Genomic DNA, 22,267 nt, shown 5'->3' on the forward strand with positions numbered 1-22,267 from the left:
ACGTATTCTAAAGTCAGTGCCGCGTTGCGCGTTGTTCATAATGCTATTTTTTTGCGCATGCAGTTTTCTAGCTAACTATGCCTTGGACACGGAAATGCATGGGCTACTACCTGGATGCGATCATGTAAAAAACAGATCTGTGTCTTCATTTAAATTTCCTAAAAACGATCACATCAAGAAGAGGTGGATTAATTTTGTGTAGAGCCAACCTTGATGAAGAGCTGAGGATCAACACTCGCCTCTGTAGTGATCATTTTACACAGGATCGTTTTGTAAACTTTCCTCAGAGACAACTGGGATTCACTGATAATCCGCTGTTACTGGTGAACGGGGCCGAACAGACTATCATCTAATATCACCGTTGGCAGCTTTCCCGCTAGTGGGCGTGGTTTGAGCGCAGCCAGCGAACACGCACCCAGCGTTTGAGAGCAGAGAAAACTGCTCATTTTATCAAGATTTTGATAGCTTATTTTATGTACTGCCGGCTTTTTTATCATTCAAATTTGGCTGGGTGGCTAATAACATATTTTTCTATGGTGTGACAAACTCAGAACACACACTTAATTTTGACTTTACAAGGACTTTAACTGCATGTATAGAGTTACAGTTAGGGTTAAGGGTTTGGTTTAGGTTTAGTTACTTGTAATTACTCATAATTGACTCTTTTTACTATAGTAAGTAGTAACTTGTGACTACGTCACCTTAAAATAAAGTGTTACCTTTTATTATTATTATTATTATTATAAAACGTATTTCTGACTTTAAATTCTGATTGGATGAGCTGTGTTCTAAGCAAGTGCTTCCCAACCCGAGTCTGAAATCAGCCCCCATACCTTCATTCACTATTCCCTACATTACTCCTCTAATAAAGTCCACTTGAAGGAGTGAATGAAAACGAGTGAGTGAATATGGATACTGAGTTCGTCGGAAGGGCTTCTGCTTTTGCATAGTGAGCTTGCTCCAAGAATTTTTGAAACTTTGAAGCAAATTGGCAGTAGTAATGAAAATATTTATCTTGAACTCTGTCATGGAATCTAGCAGTTATAAACCTTAATTAAACAATCAATTAAAAAAAGGAATTTATACCTGTATAATATTACGATGTACCCACATTGGACCAGCAGTTTGAAAAATGGATGTATGATTCAGTTGTGGGCGCCATCTTCTGGTCAGGCGCGGGAATATATTAAGCACGACTCTCAGAGTGCATTATTGGTATTTGATACCAGTTGAGAATACATTGGTTGTACACTCGTGATTACATACGGTGCATTGTGGGATTTAATGAGTGCACTCGATAACATCCACTATGGTTTCGGACCCCACTACAAAAGGCTGTGCCATATTAAAGGGTGTAGATAGCGATTTTGGAAACAACCCTGACTACCCAAACACTGCCCTTTTTGGATGTCTCTCCTATCTGACACACCCAATTCAGGTTTTGGAGTTTATTAATGAGCACATCTTTAGACACATCTAAAATGTGCAGTGGGGAGGGGCTTGAGGACCAGGGTTGGGAACCACTGCACACCATTGTAAAATGCTGATTAACCCAAAGAGGTTTACTAACTGGGGAAATTAGCATTCCCACTGATCTCAATAGCATGTTGCAATGGCAATAGTGAAAGTAAACGAGTTTGGCCTGAGTCGTATATGTCATGTGGTTAATCACGTTGACATGGGAAAATGCTAATGCTAATTGTTTGATGACACCACAGGGACCTGATAGTCTCAAGCCCTTCATTAGTGACGTCAAACACAGCAGACCGGGAAAAACACATCGGTTTCACACTTCACCGTCCAAAATATAATGAACTATTTGTGATTTATGATGCATGCAATTGTCTCCAGTCCAAAAGCTTCATTAACTGGAACCATTTGGGTCTGTCATCTGTAGGGTTTGTGTTCCACAGGCCGAGCGCAGGTTAACAAGTCTAGACATTGTGTACTATGCCGACTTCATGTTCCTTATTTTTCTCGCATCTGTGGTGTTGTTCCATAAAAAAAAAAAAAATTATATAGAGAGACAAAGTGGGGAGCACTAAATAGCATCAATCAGTGCACGCCTATTTTGTTAGACAAGATAATCATCTTGTTGTTGTTCACTTTTTCCTCGACTATGGTCAGAAATATCTCCATTTTAGTCTTCAAAGTAGCCCTGAAACAATATGGATTCCACTCAGCCTCTAAGTTGTGTACACCACTGTCCTTTTTTTTTTTGCTGTTGTTGTAGTTGTGCTGCTGTACTCTGAGACTCTGGGTCTAGAAAATAGAGAACTATTGATTTTTTTTTCTTTTTTTTGAAAGCAGATCCTCAGCATCTTAAACTGTACAGAGAGAGGCTTTCATTAGTGGCCGATCTGTCAGACTCACTGCTGGATATGAAGTGTGTCATCCGGAGGTGTGGGCTGCACTTCTAATAGTCCTTTGGGTTCTCAGGGCTCAGAAATGATGGGAATTAAACTGGCAGAAACCGTGAGCTGGACAGGAGACAGTGTGTTTGAGGATACTTGACTTCCTTTAAGTTAGTTTATAATCCTCATTATTCTGAATGATGACTATCATTAGATTCTCATTACTGTTAATACTGTAACACATCCTGAGACACAATGATAGTATAAGCATATAAGCATAGATCAACGCTGTCTCACGACCAATTCGTAATTTTGTCTAAACCCCAGTGATGGGTAGGTTTAGGGGTGGGGTCAGGGGTAGGTATGAATTCATACCAATTGAGCGAACTGATTAACCGATAAAACCAATGAGATTATTAACTGTGTACAACTTCTGTAGAAGCCTTGGCAGCTGAAGTTCGCAATTATGGTTGATTATGGCGCGCTTAAGGTGTTTGACCGTGTCAGCTGGCCAATCAGAACACTGAGTTTTTCGAAAGGAGGGACTCAATCAGGGGTACGTTTCTAGAGCATCGTTAGCCAACCATGACCACAAGTTCCGTCGTTATCAGCATTGTTCAACGGGTCGGTGTTTTCCATAACCATATTTCCAACGAATATTTCACAAACAGCATCGCAAAGTTTTGTTAGAAGCATAATTTCTTGTTTACATGACTTGAGTACTTAATAAATCCTTATCTTGAGCAAAATAGCAAGCTGAAATTCGATACAACCTCTATCTTTTATGTCGTTTTAGTTTGTCAAGAGATTTAGAGGGCAGTTTTTGAAGAGTGCGCATTTGAGTGAACAAGCTTATGATTGAATCTGAAAAATCACAGATAAAAATGAGCATTAATTAAAAGAAGTTGATTACCCCACCATCTGCGTGACATCATTAACCAACGCGGTTGAACGACAGGTTTGCGGCAATGCGGTTTCGTGACACAGTCGTGACTAGCCAGTTGATTTCTTCAACTATGCGTCGTACTATATTTAAGCAGCAAGTTTTACGTCATTGGGTCTCGTTCATGAAACACGAGCAGAACGAATTTCAATCAATCTGGAGGGACTCAATCAGGGGTACGTTTCTAGAGAGCGTCGAATTTGTGTGTAAATCGTGTGTAAAGTGGTTCTGGCGTAAATTTTCGGATTCATTAAAATGTTCGTATTTTCCAAATGTTAGTTGGTACGCAAGAAATCTACACCTGGTCCCAGCCACGCATAAAATTTTGGTGCGCTTAACATCCGAACGTTTTGCTCATTAATAAGACTGCATTTTAATTCACCAATGGGTAGATATTTAAACACCATTTTGAAAAAAATAAATATTTTATATAGTAATTACATATGGTTTTTCTTTTTACTTTTATAATGAGAGCCAGTAATAGCAGATCTGGTGATCGATGGCGGTCCTTCTCCAGTTTGAATACGATTTTTCCAAAGTGAACTAATTCGTTTTTTGCTGTCAAGCTTTATGTCGAACCATTTTCTTCTCACTTCTGGGACTGTTCGATTAACAGATCCATTAACTGCATCTGTAATATGCTGCCAAGCTTTTTTAGGACCTGATACGCCACTATATACACTTGAAAATAAAATGTGGCGTTTTGAACTTCTGATCCGAGAAATCTTTCTTTTTGATTCGCATTCATGTTATTACATGCATATAGATGTCAGTCGGATATAATGGGCCTGATTTATGGTATAATTGAGAATTAATGTGCATGCGCATCCCATTTACGACTGGTTGGAATTCATTAACACACACACACATTTTACTATCACATCTGACATTTACGAAGTATTTGTGAATCAGGAGAAGAGTTTTCGGGAAGGTCTCTTTACGCGCAAATCACTCTCATATTTACTCGTATATTTACGAATGTTTCATGAATGAGACCCATTTTATGGGAAACACACTCCAGAGCATTTCTGACAGACTGGGAATAGGGGTGCTGCAATAATGTGCAATAAACAATTTTAACATTATTTAGTACACCCAATTAAATAAATGTCAAAAATATATGCAAAATATGCAAAAATATAACTTTTTATTTTTATCTAGGGGTGAAAAATAATGGTTCCAGAAGGGAATTTTCACAGCAATCCCAGATAGGACAAGTCTATTCGATGTGATGTTTACATCTGGAAGACGTATTTTTAAGAGTGTTTGCTTTTCTGCAATACGTCTGTAGGATGTGTCCGGTCAGATTTCAAATAGACTTATAGAAGATGTCTTTAGGATGTAATGATTTAGAATGCATATTAAAGTGACATCTTCTAAACGTCCATTTGACATCTGACAGGAAACGTCCTATAGACGTATTGCAGATGAGCAAACACTCAAAATACGTCTAAAAATACATTAGAAAATACAATACAATTAAAAATACGTCTTCCGGATGTAAACATCACATCAAATAGACTTGTGCTATCTGGGATATCATAGATTTTTCTTTTGAATCCACAAATAATCTTTCAGTGAACTGTTCTCATTTTTCTTTCATTTTCAAAAAAAAAAAAAAAATCTACAGAACCTCTTTCCACTATAAAGATGAAGAACCTTATAGAAAAGTTCCATAGTGTTCTTCATTATTTTTTTAAGAAACGTTTTTTTTTTTTTTTTTTAAGTGTAGCAATCACAGTAACAGCACCGAGATACTGCATAACATAAAGAAAGACCCAACTCGTCGTATCTCAGATCGGATAATCCGAGTAAACTGGTGGAAATCCATCGGATGGCGCTCTTGATGCCTTCAGCGTGTGCACTGGGAGCTGTCCATGGCTCTGAAACTACAGCTGAGCGGTTTAAGCTCGCAGACGCTTCATCCGAAGCAGCTGAACTATATTCCTCTTCATATTGAGCCACAGAGACAACACTATCCCCAGAGAAGGAGCAAGTGATGGCACACATCACTGAAAACGCCTGTCGTGCCGCTGAATCCATCCAGTGTCGTCGCGCGCTGCGCAGGGAGTTCTGACGTGGTTATTCCCCTCACGAGCTTCTACTCATTGATACTTCACTAAAATCTACAGAGATGGTCCTTTGTCTGCTGGATTACTTCTGACTCTATTTGGAAACTATTATGAGTAGGAGTTCAACACCACCAAATGAATGACCGGCTGAATACTTTGTTCAGCATCTTCGGATGTTATTCTTCGAGCAACTTCATTAAAGAGCTTCCAGTTAAAAGAAGGCGTTAAGCTCGCATATTAAGAAACGCAACCAGGGAGGAAAAGATTAAAGTAAATTATGTATTTTTTAGTTAGTATGTTGTTGCACAGCCCGCGTGGAAAATGATTGCTGTAAATAGCGAGTGTATAACTATGATGAGAAGATGCCTGATGACGTTCAAACCGTTCAGGTAAGACTTGACAATCTTATCTACGACTCATTTTAAATCAGATATTGCAGATATTTAACAATTAATGTGAGACCTTATTAATGTGAAATCAAACAATGTATGTCGTCTTATTTAATATCTTTGCAGGATAGATAGATAGATAGATAGATAGATAGATAGATAGATAGATAGATAGATAGATAGAGATAGATAGAGATAGATAGATAGATACTTACCATGTCATTTTTTGTGAGAAATATTTCACGTCAAACTTATCGAACTTGTCTAGTTCGTATCCTCGAACAAAGCTTATCAAACTTCGTCTCTTCATTGTTACCACATGAAAGTGGTGTGGATTTATAGAAGTGGTGGAACTATTTTAGGCTCTTGAGAGGATTTCATTGATGTTGTCTGAAGAGCTTCAGGAAAGGATGTGAGGATGGTGTAGTCGGGTGAGCTTTCGCGCTGTTTTCACTGAGTGGCGGGAATCCAGCAGCGCGAGGATGTGGGTCATTCTGTTCTGCAGGAGCTCTGCAAGTTTTAAAATGAATATGATTATGCTATAGTTTAATTAAGCCATTTCCTCCCTATATAAAATATTATTGAGATATTACAGAGATATATTGTGGTCGAACTCAGACGGTTAAATTGTATTAGTCAGCAGATTTAATTAGGCCTATATTGTGTAAATAAAATAAAAATAAAACTTAGATAAATACATCTTCTCCATCAATAAGAAGCCAACATTGTCATCACATTTTCTCTGGGTTTTCTTGCCATAATAAACACAGTTGCAGCAGCCAGAGATAACTAAACAAATCAACATTCAAACTGCAAAACTAAAGCAAACTGATCACCATAATAGTGACTTTTTATTATTGTGTTTCTCTTCTCTTAAGTGATTCTGTTTGTTCTTATCAGGTGTCTTCAATAACGCTCAATTAATCACTAATCTACTTAATTATAACACTGCTTCAGAGTTACTCTGCATAATAACACTGTGCAGTTTGAGCAACTTGATTTGGCCCCATTAAAAGTGTTTTGAATTCCACCTTTGTTTTTTCCCCTGAAAAACTGTAATGCAAATGTTAATTCACCTTAGGATGAATAATAACTATTATTATTGTTTTAAATAAGCACTAGCAGTGCGTAAACAGCTGGGTTGGTTGGGTTCATTTGTTTCATTTTTGCTCTAAGCTTTTAAGCTTTTTAGAAAACATACAAAAGGGAAAATACGTTTTGCCGTTCACGTTTTGCGACAGTTTAAAAGTGTAATGTCCAGTGAGTGGCACTAAAAACATGTTTATTTTCAGATGAATGTGAATATGGAAACGTTTTGTTATGTTGGAGTTTGTCACTGCAGTCCTGAATTAAAATTTAAAATTTGAATGGTGGTTAAAGCTTAATGCTCCATTTTACAACAACATACACCTAAACCTACCCGATAATGTTAACAAAAGCAATTGTGACATAAAAAGGCAATTTTTAACCCTGGTATTTTAGCTTGTTTTTAAACTCTTGTCTTTGTGCTCTTTTATCATGACTCGTCTTTCTCGGGAGTTGTACCCGAGCTCTCTGCATGTACAATTCTGTACCAGCTGAGCTACTAAGTAGTAAAACCAAACATATGGAGGTGGTTAAGTGATGCAAATTTACAAATCATGCTTTGTGGTAAAATGTGTTGTAAATGGCCATAAAAAAAAACTTTATTAATCCATAATCTGATCATTTTCATAATTGTGTGTGAAAACGCAGATTTATAATTGTGTGTGAAAACTATTAGTCATATTTGTGTGTGAAAACGATTAAAAGTGCTTGCTGTTTTACTGCCTCTGTTCACTACTGTTAGAAACTGCAGTGATATTTACATGATGGTTCACACATTTTGTGGCCCACTGAATAAAGTGTACAGGGGTACATATTTCCTATGAGACAGGTTGATAAGCTGCCATCCTACAAACCTGTTTCTCATATGAGTTTTGGGAGTTTAAAGAAACAATTCACCCAAAAATGAAAATTCTATCACTATTGTGACATTATACCATAGGGCGCCGAAAGTACCTGGATTTTGGGGTGTTCACGTGGAAACTAGGAAAGATTTTAGTTCTAGGAATCTCTTTTTGGATTGATTAGCTTCAACTTCAGAGTAGGGTCTAAACCAGCACTATAGGAACTACCAGTGACGTGAGTGTGCGCTGATTGGCCAAATGCACGTAAAACACCAGCACCCGCAATTTAAAAAAAAAAAAAAGCTGTGTAAACACACCGATTCTAGCCTATATATTTACTCCACAAACTAACTCTAAGAACATGTAAAGCAGTGATAGATGAACCTCTTAACACTAGTTGACTAGTTTCTAGAAATACCAGGTGTGAAAACCCCTCATGTCTTTCCAAAAATGTATGTCCTGTTATTTTTTATAAAATGACAAAACCATGTCTGAGAGGCTCTAAAAAAAAAATATATATATATATATATATATATATATATACCTACCATTACATACCATACAGTCAATTTAACTCTTGTTATATGATAAGTACTGTCATTACCGCCGTAATGACTGTAACTGTCATTAGTACAGTCATCACCGCCGTCGGTGTATGAATGAGTGTATGAATGGGTGAATGTGAGGCAAAATGTAAAGCGCTTTGGTGGCCATTAGGTCTATGAAAGCACTATATAAACGCAGTCCATTTACCATTTATTACAACTCTCTGGAGATTGGTATGGTAATAGATATTGGCATGGTAATGGATATGGCAACCCGATCTCACGGGAATTCGTACGAGTTTTACGAGGTGGCTAATTCGTAACAATTCATACGACCTCACTCGTACAAATTAGTACGATTTTGCTAAATTTTACGAATTCGCCAATTCGTATTAATTCGTACGAATGACCTACCCCTGACCCCGCCCCTAAACCTAACCATCACGTGGGTTTAGACAAATCGTATGAATTCGTACGAGTGAGGTCGTACGAATTAGCCACTTTTTAATCACTCGTACGAACTCGTACGAATTGGTCGTGAGATAGGGTAGGATATGGCAACGTTAATGTATTTGGTCTTGGCGAAATCGATATGCTACACTGCTGCTGATGCAGAGCAAGTACCGAGACCCCAGCAGATCTATACAGGTGGAGCTGGGGAAGGAGGAGAGTTTCGGAAAGTGCTGCATACTGTGTCATGCAGATAATGATGTGATCGCTACCAAATAAGTCCAAGACTTAGGAGCCTGCGCCATCTAGATTTTCATGCCAGAAGTAGGTAATAATCATATAATAGTTTTGTACAAGGAACAGTCGCATTGGCGTTCTATTCCAAATCTTCTGAAGCCACACAAGCATGAGCACCTTTATGGTGAGGGTTTTTTTTTGGAGTCTGACAGAAGTGATAAATAAACTATCCTTTAAAGAGCCGTGCTAACATTTTTCTCATTCAATACATAAAGCTTTAATTCATTGGGTGAACTACCAATTTAAAGGACAAGTTTCACAAGGACAACATACTAACAATACACTTCTCATAGTTGATCCTCATCAATGTCTGGCTGGAAAGTCTTTTTCACAGGTTTTTTTTTTCTTGTTCCACCCCAGCACATTTATATCTGTCTGTCTCGGTCTGTCTTTTTCAGGATATTTGTGGCGGGAATCGGTTTCTTCAGTCTGTGCTTCTTAATGACCTCTCTGGGGGGGCAGTTCTCGGCCAAGCGACTGGGAGATTCCCCATTCAGCATCCGAACCGAAGGTACATTAATAACTGGCAGCTCTGCACGTCCACCTGTGCTGACCATATGCATGTCTAATTCATCCTGTGGCATTTGGAAAGTGTCATTTTATGGGCTCTTTAATGGGGTCAATGGAGGATTTCACGTTGGCCTTTAACAGGCTTGATTATCCAGGGGTCGGTGTGCTGTGAATAGCATCTCTGGCAGTCGAAGACCACATTTGTCTTCGGTCATCACTTTTTATGAAAATAGATCACACCAGAGGCTAGAGGTCTCGCTCATTGGAAATGCCAAAAAAGATTCTGTCCATGAGAATGACTCGCCCAAAAATGAACATTCAGTCAGTAAAAAATGATTGTGATTTTAACGGTAAAAATGCTACAGTGAAAAACACTTTACTAAATACGGTAAATAACTGTGATAGATCTAATGGTACATTTAATGTAATCTTACTGTAAAATACTGATAAATTTACAGTTTTTGAAAGAGAAAAAGAACATCTCGTATAATTTACGGTGAAAAAAATGTAAATTTACTTTCCCACAATTCCCTGCGTGACACTTTGCATTTTATGTATTTTTGTTGAAATAACTATGTTTCTTCATAGTCATCTTATTTTTTCCCCTAATCAGTTATTAGGCTTTTATGTTAATGTTGTTAAATTAAGGTTTATTGCATTTTTATAACTAACTAAATAAATATATATTATATATTAAATAAATATTAATTCTTAAATAGGTTGGTAAATTAACATTATATCAGATAATAAAAATACGGTTTATTACTGTAAATTTTAAGTTAAAGGGTTAGTTAACCCAAAAATGAAAATTAAGTCATTAATTACTCACCCCCATGCTGTACCAACCCCGTAAGACCTTCGTTCGTCTTCGGAACACAAATGAAGATATTTTTGATTAAATTTGAGAGCTGTATAACTACCACATTGGCTCCTAAGGGACTGCCTCTTGACGGCCCAAAAAGTCAATGAAGAAAATGTTTAAATATCCCAAGTGACTACCGTGGCTCAACTATATGTTTATCAAGCGACGCGAATACTTTTTGTGCGAAAAAACAAACAAAAATAACGAGTTTATTCGACTATTTCTTTTCTTCCTTGTAGGCCAGAACGAGACTTCCTTATAGATTTCCACGACGCATGCGCGAGATTTGCGATCTGAAGTAGTGTAAGATCGCAATTCTCGCGCATGCGTCGTGGAAATCTAAGGAATTCTCGTTCTGGCCTACAAGGAAGAAAAGAAATAGTCGAATAAACTCGTTATTTTTGTTTGTTTTTTCGCACAAAAAGTATTCGCGTCGCTTGATAAACATAAAGTTGAGCCACGGTAGTCACTTGGGATATTTAAACATTTTCTTCATTGACTTTTTGGGCCGTCAAGAGGCAGTCCCTTAGGAGCCAATGTGGTAGTTATACAGCTCTCAAATTTAATCAAAAGTATCTTCATTTGTGTTCCGAAGACGAACGAAGGTCTTACGGGGTTGATACAGCATGGGGGCGAGTAATTAATGACTTAATTTTCATTTTTGGGTGAACTAACCCTTTAAGTCTGTAAAACCTACCATATTTTAAACGGTAAATTTCTGTAAACCACAGCCCCCCGGTATTTTACCGTAAATTGAACAGAATTTTTTTTAGGGTATTTGTGAAAGTTGATGAATGAAGATTGTTCCAAATATGATGCCGGCACAGATTCTATGTGACCCGGTTGAGATCGTCTTCTCCGCAATAGATGCATGTGATGCTGACTTAGAATTTAGAGAGGTAGCATAATTATGCCGTCTACCGTTTGTGAAAGCTTAGATGTACGAATCTCACCTATACTGCTTTAAAATTCTGCCTACATGGGCTCACTACAGAGGTTTTGGACGAGAGCCAATATGTTTAATATTCAGTTCCTTTCTAGTTTCAACACCGCTGTGCCCAACAGGAAATGGTGTACCCAAATGTGGCAAATAGCCATCTTAAGAGCTCCACTCGGTAACTGGAAAATTGGAAAACTGTTTCATGGTGTGCTCAGCAAACCCCAGTATAAGGCTGAAGATGATGGATTAGTGTTCTGTGATGTTGTGGGAGAGGTCGCATGGAGAAAAGAGGGGGAGAGTGAGAGAACGAGACCACAATCTGATTAATTAACCAGTCCCAGGCTGAGGTCTTGAGAAAGCATCTGGCTCTCGCTCATTAAACACTGCCTGCTGATCAGCCAGAGATGGACGTCACTGTGTTTTGGGAGCCCGGCGCTGACATGTGAGATGTGAGGGTTACTTTAAAATGAATTCCAGTTACAAATGACTAATTATGTCAAACTAAGTACATATGAATTACTTAAAATGCGGTCAGTATGCAAATATCATTACATCACTACACATATCGAAATCTGGCTTTTTTAGATTGCTGCAAGAAATGAAAATAAATCTGCTAGATCAGGTGTTTTCAAACTGGGCTCCGGGGATCGCCAGGAGGCTGCAAGTTAGTGACGGGGTCCGTGGAAAAGTCTAGAGAAAAACTGTAAAAAAAAATTAAATGATTCAGTGTATAAATTGGATGTGTATAAAAGATAAATGTTTTGGATAGGGGTCCCTCATGCGAGAATTGTCATATTTTTTGGGGGGGGCGGTATCTAAAAGTAATTAGATAATTTTGGATTCCTTACCTGTTCCATAGATTACTATTTTTCTCGTGTTCCCTGCCTTGTTGTGTTTGTTTGTATGGACTGCCAGCCTGTGTTTGCCCTTGTACTTTGAACTATGTCTTTGGACTACCCTGTTCAATAAACACTGCATTTGGATCCTCAACCTTCGTCTCGACACATGTTCGTGACAATTACAGTATTAAAGTAAAACAATGCTGACATACACCAATTATGTAGCACCATTATGTATAAATACTTAACATTTTAGGCTACGTCCACATTAATACGGATACATTTGAAAACGGGGTTTTCGTTTAAAAACGCTCTCCATCCACACTAGCGTTTTCAGCCGCTTTTCGACGTTTCAGTGTGGATGCGAAACTTCTAAATTCACTTTACTGCGCATGCGTGAAACTTCACAAAAGCTCACTGAGATAATAATGTTATCGCACAATAACAGAATAATTTTATTTAGCAAAATATCTCACCATCACTGATGCGTCCAGGTCGCATTCAGTCACCCTATGTTTGGTCTAAAACGCAACTGCTCTCCTGTTTTGCCGCAGGACTGCAAATGTACGTACATTATCTGTCGACTTTGTAGTGCTATTAAGAGTAGCACATATTAAGTAACATAGAAAGTAACATATTTTAGCAATAGTGTAAAAATGAATAACACATAACAGGCACAATACCGATAAACATGAATATCTATTGGTACTACATGGATCACATGACTAAACTTACGTCATCGTTTTGAAATACCTCCGGTTTCACTGTCCACACTACAACGCGAAAACGGCGTTTTCAAATTTATCCACTTTGGAGAGCGTTTTCCAACGATACGTTTTTGTTGACTTAAAACTGCGTCTCAGCGTGGACGGAAGGCCAAAACGGAGAGAAAAATATACGTTTTCAAACGAAAACGTATTAGTGTGGACATGGCCTTACAGTCCCTGTAAAGGCAATTCTACCAAAAAAATCTAAACATATTATAAATGTTACAAATGTATTGCTAAAACATATTACAAAGACTGTGAACTGTGAAGTACTGAAATGTGGAGTTAGACCGTTAAACAGTTTTTCACCATTGCTATATTCGGGATTTATTGGGCGGGGCTAAAACAGGGCTCAATGACGCACTGGAGCCCCTGAGCTCGTGGACACGCCCTTATTTGATGACGCACTGAGATTCACTGATAATCCGCTGTTACTGGTGAACGGGGCCGAAATGACTATCTCCCGCCTCAGCGTTCATCCTCCCGTCTCAAAAGAAATAGCTTTCCCGCTATTGGGCGTGGTTTCAGCGCCCCCAGTGTTTGAGAGCCGAGAATACTGCTAATTTTTTCAAGATTTCGATAGGTTATTTTATGTACTTGCTGGTGGCTAATAACACATATTTCTGTGGTGTGACAAACTCAGAACACATATTTTGACTTTACCGGGGTCTTTAATTAAAGTTTTAAAGATTTTTTTAGTAGCACTTTATTTTACTGCCCTGTCTCCCATACCATGTACTTAATATAGTAATTACAATAACTGGGTAATAACTAGGTACCTTATATTACTTTCTTGGGTAAGTCAGTGCACATACTGTAAAATAAAGTGTAGCCGTTTTTTGGTGGCATTGCTGATCTAACAGTAATGTTTAGCTTTTTTTTTTAAATATCTCAATGCTCTCTATTGGTTTCTAAGACAAAACCTGCTGATTATCTGATCCTCTTCCACATAAGAGATCCACCAGCTTTTACACCCTCACTTTGGCCATGTTTTATCTTGAATAATACCATCCAACATATGTTCTGGGATTATGCCTCTAATGGATACTAATGGCTATTCTAAGAAAGGTTTGTTATTATACATTTTTAATGAAAGCTTGCGTGTGGGTTGATGCAAGGAGCACTTTGTCAAGTTTTAAATAGCAGGAATGTGTTAGTTAAGCAAGAAATACAGGATGCCTAGCATTACAGCCATAAAACTACGTTTCAAACTAGGTTGCCTTTAGAGAATACAACTCTACACTGGACAGGCTCTCACTTATTACTAACCTAACTGGAAATATATCTGATTTAATCTATATCAAACTATTGCTGAAATGTATAGATTTAGATGCATCATTATTAGGGAGTAGAAAATATTCTCTTGTTCATGCAGTGGATGGTAATTCATACATCCAATATCAAAATTAGAAAAGCAGAACGAAAGTTCAGCTCATGACAGTACAGACACAAGCTGATCTTTGGTTGACCAAGGTGTGTTAATGCCTTTTCACAGCTGTTTGTACATTTTCTACTAATGAACCTAACAATAAAAATTCGTAATTTCTTTTTAAATTGAAAAGTACACGGACATTAGCAACACACTAATGCGTTTTAAGTTACTGGGGTCATGACATAGATTATTTATTATTATTTGTGTATGTTCTTTGAGGTTTACTTATTATGTTAACAATGTTTAAAAAAATAACGTGCATAGAAAAACGATCACGTTTAACCCTCATTCTGACCCTCTGTCTGAAATGATCTGTTTTTTAAGGGTCAGCTCCTTTGAAGTGCCATTTTTTTCTTTTTTTTCTTTCTAAGATATTTCCTTTCATGTATTGTGTTATACAGATGTTAAAGTTCTGAAAAGTGTCAGAGATCAAAGTGCACGATAAATTGATTTCTTGTCAAGCAACGGATTCTGAACTGCCTGGAACGAGTCTGTCATGTTTCTGCCTTAATGTCCTTGATTTTCCCTAGTCGTGAGGCAGGATCATGACCGAATCATGTTTTATGTACACGTTCATGGTCTGTTGTTTGGGCCATGTGCTTGTGTTGTCTCGTCTCATAACCCCGCCCCCTTGTTATCCTTGTTTAGTCATGATTGCCTTGTTAGTGTTACCTGTTCTCGTCATTAGTTTCTACCTATTTAATCCCCTTGGGTTTGCTGTCCTGTGTCGGTTCATTGTCAAACTTTGTGCTACATTCATGGATGTACTTGTTTGGTACAAGCTGTGAGAAATCTGTAAGTCTTGTCAAGAAAGTAGTGTTTTGATCCTGTCATTGTTGTTAGCTTTTTGTCTGTATCTTAGTGTAGTGTAGTGTTGTTCCCCTGCCTTGTTTTGCCCCATCGTGGGTTTTGTTTTCTGTTTTTTTTGTCTATAATAAATCCTCTTGAGTTATTTGCTGTTTGCAATTGGGTTCGCCCTTCAACCGCATGACAGAGTCGTCGGTTATTCCAGTCTTACTTCCTACTCGAAACTAAAGTACGGTTTGTAACAAAATTTGCATAATGTCAGTCTATGGTCTTCATTGGCTGCTAACTAGCAATGTCTGACCTTTTTCTACTAATTTGTTCCCTCGTTTTAAGTAATTGAGTTCTATTTATACTAAGCTCAAATAGCCCACCTTGTTTCCAGAAGCTATTCACACCAACTCAGATCAGAGTAGACCAATCACAACAGACTGGGCCATCTGACCAATCATAGCAGATTAAACCAATCACAACAGACTGGACCATCTGACCAATCAGAGCAGAGTAGACCAATCAAGACAGACTGGACCATCTGACCAATCAGAGCAGAGAAGACCAATCACAACTACCTGGAACATCTGACCAATCAGAGTAGAGTAGACCAATCACAACAGATTGGGCCATCTGACCAATCAGAGCAGAGTAGACCAATCACAAAAGACTGGCCATCTGACCAATCAGAGCAGAGTAGACCAATCACAACTGACTGGGCCATCTGACCAATCAGAGCAGAGTAGACCAATCACAACAGACTGGGCCATCTGACCAATCAGAGCAGAGTAGACCAATCACAACAGACTGGGCCATCTGACAAATCAGAGCAGAGTAGACCATTCACAACAGACTGAGCCATCTGACCAATCAGAGCAGAGTAGACCAATCACAACAGACTGGGTCATCTGACCAATCAGAGCAGAGTAGACCAATCAACACAGACTGGGCCATCTGACCAATCAGAGCAGAGTAGACCAATCACAACAGACTGGGCCATCTGACCAATCAGAGCAGACTAGACCAATCACAACAGACTGGGCCATCTGACCAATCAGAGCAGAGTAGACCAATCACAACAGACTGGGTCATCTGACCAATCACAGCAGAGTAGACCAATCACAGAGCAGAGTAGAGTAGAGCAATCACAGCAGAGTAGACCAATCACAGAGCAGAGCAGAGTAGACCAATCACAACAGACTGGGTCACCTGGCCAATCAGAGCAGAGTAGACCAATCACAACAGACTGGGCCATCTGACCAATCACAGCAGAGTAGACCAATCACAACAGACTGGGTCATCTGACCAATCAGAGCAGAGTAGACCAATCACAACAGACTGGGTCACCAGACCAATCAGAGCAGAGTAGACCAATCACAACAGACTGGGCCATCTGACCAATCAGAGCAGAGTCGACCAATCACAACAGACTGGGCCATCTGACCAATCACAGCAGAGTAGACCAATCACAACAGACTGGACCATCTGACCAATCAGAGCAGAGTAGGCCAATCAGAACAGACTGAACCATCTGACCAAACAGAGCAGAGCAGAGTAGAACAATCACAACAGACTGGGTCACCTGACCAATGAGAGCCGGTCAGTTCTTACCAGTGGGTGCTCACACTACATGAGAGCCATGAGACCAAGAGTGCTCCCATGTTTAATGACATTTGTTGTTAAAAGAACGCTATAGAAACTACTTAAATCACAGGATCCAACACTGTTGATGATTACGAAGTAAATTACTTATAATTAGGGCTGGCAATATATACAATTTTGCACTACACTTTTCATTAATTGCACACTTAACATGAACTTAAGCATACACCATTTATCTTGTTTAACACATATATTTTATCATCATTTTCTGTATCCAGCTAATTAAACCAGAAGAGTTTTTAAAAAACTGTATGTTCTGCAAGCTTTCATAATTAATTTAGGCATCTTTAAATTAGGAAACTTAAACAAATGGCAAGGAGTTAATGTAATTCATAAATGTATGCACACTAAAGCATGCATGGAAAAATTATTTTAGACAAGTTTTGGTACTGAACAGGACCACATTGAGATAAAAAAAACCCTAAACCAACTACCTTGACCTGATTGCATTATATGCCTATTACAGAACATGGATCCATTCAGAAAGTGTGCTTTCACTTTTAATTAAGCATGAGCAGTGCAGCAAAAATAGACTTGGATCTGGCTCATTATCTGTACACCGATGCAGACAGTGGCGCATTTCAGCTCATATCTCCATAAATATATCTAGTAGTAAAGCTAATGCAAGTGCTAGAAATCATTGAATTCTTTGCTAATACTTCCTCATCATCATGGAGAGCGCAGTTCGCACCGCTGCCTGTCTGTCGATGCTATGCAACAATGAACTTGCGCGGCTGTAAAAACGAGCGTGCCGCGTTGTGAGCTAATTTCCAAAATATTTACATATGTGGCTCTTTCCTCCTTTCTTATCAACAAGTGGATTTACAGCCACCACATCAGCACCGCCGATCGCAATGTCTCAGCGCTTTTATGAAGCGGACGCAACTGCACTCGCTTCAGTCATGCATTCACATCAAGTACCGGGTTTAAGAAAACCTGGTACCGTGGCGTGACGTTTTAAAAAAAAAGATTTTTTTAACATAATTGGCTAATTTTGTTAATTGGCTAATTACATTGTGTAGTTAAAAGTGTCAATGCCCTCTCAAATGTAAACGATCAAGGAAAATTTCATCTCTCATGTCATGACCCTGTCATCTACCCTTACATTCACATTCAAATTGCAATTCTGCATCTTGTTTTCTAGCTCAATTTTATTCTGAATGATGCACAACCCTGTTAGTCGAGTCTCCCGTGTGCTTTCTATGGCGTTTGGTTGCTAGTGACATATAAATCTGTGGATTGCAGGGCTTTGACACAGCATCCTCTAGGAAGGTCTTTAGATTTCAGTTGGAGTCGTCCCAGTGCTTCATCACACTCTGGCAGATATCTGCACCGCTCTGAGATTAAAATCAGTGCTTCTCTTTCCTTTAGACAGTCAATGCAGGGTTCAAAAACCATGGCCTTTGACAGTTGTGGCACACAGGCACAGCAGAAGATGAAAACACGGATTCTATTATAAGCCTGTATCTTCATGTATAGAGGTCTTTTCTCACTTGTATACACAGTGGGACACAAATGTCTGAGACCACACTGAAAAATTTGGCCTCAGATCTCAGATTTGAATTTAAAGTTTAGAAAAAGAATGTCAAATGAATTTGAAACAAATCTCTGCACTATTTTCAAGCCACAAATGAAATGTAATCAAACGATTGCTGCCAAACCAATCAAACCTATTGCATATGATTAGTATTATTACAATATTTTTTTAAGGAATTGTATGAATTGAAAGAATACAGCAGTGATGTAATCATCCCCAGTCCCCTCGCCACGAGATATGCCCTAGTTTCTCCAGCATCCATGTTTTCCTCCTTGCACTGTTGTGTATTTATAATACTAAATGAGGGTCTAATGGGAACAGGAGCCGAGTTCTTTCACACAATCTGAAGAAGTCTTGGGGTGAAATTAATGCTGTAAATATTTGCTTCAGCACATTTTCGAAGAGTTCTCTATAATAATACTAATACTAATACTAAAATAAAACTGAACAAATTCATTGCAGATTAGATTAAACTTTTTAAAGTAGACCTTAAAGTCAACATGAAATGCAACTAATTTGAAATCTGCCTTGCAGTTACTGCAAAGAAAATGTAGTGCTCATTTAATCTATTTAAATTTAAACTTAGTGTAAATAGCAGATATTGCTAATTGTACTTTGCATAAATACCATCTATCACTATGAAAATAAGCTAATTTCACTTGGAGTAAATATAATCTATTGCTATTTGCACTTAGTTTAAAAAGCACGTATTGCTATTTGCACATAGCCGCTGCTTTTAAGTAAATTGTGTGCACGATATAATAATTTGTTCCCTTATTTTAGTAAATCATGTCCACATAGTATATAATTTGTGAACGTGGTTTTGGTCTTAAAGACATGAGACGCATAATAGTTATTATAGTACAATTATGTCATGGTCAGATGTTTGGCTAGCGCATGTTTACATTGAAAAACAAAAGCTTCTTGAGCTTTCTGATTGGCCCAAAGCAGACTTCTACTTCTTCTACTAACAATAATCTGCCTGTGAATCTCAACAATGGTGACAATAATAGAGCATGTTGAAGTGCATTCTCGGTGCCACCAATCAAAATTCATTCATGGCTCCCATCATGCATTGCAGTATGAAATTATGATCTGAATTGTCTTAGTAATTTCCTTTTCCTAATTGAATATTCTGTTTGTCACCATTGTTGAGATTCATACACTGATTTTTGATGTCTGTGAGTGCCTAAAAGGAAGATTTTTTTAATCAGAACAACTTTTAAGAAAGCATTTGAATTGTATCAAAAATTGGATCTTACGATGTAGAATCACTGTATGCTGTAATCAACAATATAAATTTAAGTCAGAGATTAGGCTCTAATTTAGTTGAATGATTCAGGTCAACTGATGATTTTGTTAAAACATAATCAACACCATAAAATCATCTTTTCTTTTTGTTCACTGGCAATTATAATACTGTTACAATTGTCTAAAGTAAAAATGGAAGGGTCAAGTGCCCAACTGAAGCAAACACTGATCTCCATAATGGTGACTTGGAATTGTGATTTTTTACCTTCAGTGTTTCTACTTGTTAACATTAGGTGTATTTAATGTTGGTCAATCATCACTCAATTAATCACTTTATTATCTCATTAACTTTAACACTGCTTCAGTGTTAATTTAACACTTAACACTCTTGAATGTGGAGTCATATAACCTCTCAAGAGAGTTAAATTAACCCTTGATTTTTTTGCTGTGTACGGTATTTTACCTTCAATTTACGTACTTGTAAAGACTGTATATGTTAAAGGGACTATTGAAATGGATGCAAACATGGGTAACACTTTATTTTGATGGTCCCTTTTGAACATGCTATGTCTACTAACTCTCATTAGATTATTATTAGTATACTGTCTGCTTAATATCTGCTAACTCTTTATTGTGATGCTCCTCAACAGAAATTCAACTGACTATAAGCATCTTTGCAACTACATGTTAACTTATTCTAAAGCTCACTGTACCAGTCTATTAATACCCTATTAACACTTTAATGACCGTTAGTAGACATGTAGGTGCAATGCTATGTATAGTCTAAAGAGTGTGCAAAAGGGATCATCAAAATAAAGTGAAACCCAAACAGGTAGCTTACCAGTTATCGACTATCTTGTTTTGTTTTTGTTCTCTTCATAATAGCATGAGCAATATAATGTAAACAGGACCAGTTTAGATTCCATGTTGATTTTAAAATGTATGTGTGCTTGTGTATTCATACCGCTTTGTATATGTATGCCATCAAGCCCCCTCATGCTAAATATCTTGGGCAGATGTGGGCAGACATAGCATTTGGAGCTAGGGTTTTTGGTGACCTGCCGCTCTTCAGAAGCCCTCAGGTCATCTTACGGCTAGTGAGTCATACGTAAACTGATGCAGTTTCACGGCAGCATCTCTCGTCTTCTATCACATACTCCCACGGTTGCTGTCAGACAGAGTCGAGCTAAAGAGCTCAAGAATTTCACACCGACTCACTAGAGAGAATCTGGGTTTGTTTTTCTCACACTTTAACACCAACATACCTGGGAGAAAAAGAGCTGGACTTAAGTGCAGTCAATACTTGAATTTTTAGTAGAAAAAAATAAATGTTGCTCCTAGTTTGCATGCATGTACATATAAATAATATTATTAGATGGTACTATAGAATTCCACTCATAATTTAGTATATTTATTATAATAATGTAGTATAAAATTAATTTAAACACAAATAAAGAGCCGTTTACACAACACTGTTTTCAACTAAAAACTGAAAATGCATGTGTTTTGGCCGATCATTTACACAACAAAGATGTTTTGGGGGCCTAAAAACACAAACTTTTGCAAGCGTTTGAAATCAAAACCATTATCATCTCTGTGTAAAAAAATTTATTTTGAATTTGTAGCATTGATTTAGAAAGTTTGAGTTAAAAAGTTAGAAAGCCAACTTGCAGGAACATACTACTGGTGATTTTAGTCGTTTTCGCAGATCTGTGTAAGCGGGTATTGTTTTGACAACGTCTTTACATGAAAGTCACAAAAGGGAACATTTTTCATTTTTAGTACACATTTTATGTGTAAATGTACCCTGAGTTATTTTATTTCATTTTATCTAATAAGAAGATACCTTCATATGGACAGTGTGACAAATGTCTGTGTCCAATAACGATGTGCAACAAAACACTGTTAAGTTGCACAGAAACTCTGTTTTAGGGTTTGATTATGGTTATGCTTTCATGGGTTTTATTTTGATATTTCACACCCTTTTGGTCCCTTTAGTTCATGGTTTGTTCGTCTCATCTGTCATGTTCTCATTGGTTTATTGTCTTATCTTGTACTCACTTCTGTCTTTTCATTGGTCCGTGTTTGATTAGTTCTACTTGTCATTGGTTGTCTCTGTCACGTGTTTCCCCATGTCCATGTAAATACTTTGTAGCCCCCATATTTCCATTGTGCCTTGTTGTAGACTGCTGTGGGTGAGTCTCTTGTTTCTCAGTCAAGTCAGGTTTTGTTTGTCTTGTATTTTGGTTATGGAGATAAATAAATCTTCCCTTGGGTTTTTATTTCAGCTTGCCTCCGTGGACTTCATGTTACAGCCTATAAATGAACTTTATGCATCTATTTAATTAGCTGTGATCATTAGTCTAATTACCTTTGAAAAGATCAGTGTATTTTTTTCTACTTTTACTTTTACTGTGTTGCCAAATGGTTTACCACTGAGAAAACAGTTAAAGGCTTAAAAAAGGAAGTCAGCTAAATCCACTAGACAAAACGTCTCGGTTACGTATGTAACCCTCGTTCCCTGAGTAGGGAACGGAGACGTTACGTCAGAAGTGACGGAGATTGGGGGATTTCGCATAGAAAGCCAATCCTCTTCGAGTATTAAAACACGAGCCAATGGCATGCAATGCCTTGGGGCTGCGGAAATTTGCATAGCGTACTCCGCCCTACTCCGTGAGTATAAAAGGAGGAAGT

The 22,267-nt window shown here is 37.9% G+C and overlaps 1 protein-coding gene across 2 annotated transcripts in view; it reads left to right on the plus strand.

The window, feature by feature from the left end:
- The window catches only part of mgat5b (alpha-1,6-mannosylglycoprotein 6-beta-N-acetylglucosaminyltransferase B), a 166,411-nt gene that overhangs the window by 5,964 nt on the left and 138,180 nt on the right, over positions 1 to 22,267 (plus strand). Inside the window, exons 1-2 of one of the 2 annotated variants that reach the window (XM_089128868.1) lie at positions 5,100 to 5,758; positions 9,377 to 9,489. In XM_089128868.1, coding sequence (XP_088984994.1) covers positions 5,691 to 5,758; positions 9,377 to 9,489 — 181 coding nt within the window. In that variant the 5' untranslated portion in view covers positions 5,100 to 5,690. Of the gene's footprint in view, positions 1 to 5,099; positions 5,759 to 9,376; positions 9,490 to 22,267 lie in introns of those variants that run through there. The other variant, XM_089128869.1, reaches the window with a different exon arrangement.

Source organism: Pimephales promelas, chromosome 3 (assembly GCF_988280905.1).
Source record: "Pimephales promelas chromosome 3, fPimPro1.hap1.1, whole genome shotgun sequence".
NCBI classification, from domain to species: domain Eukaryota; kingdom Metazoa; phylum Chordata; class Actinopteri; order Cypriniformes; family Leuciscidae; genus Pimephales; species Pimephales promelas.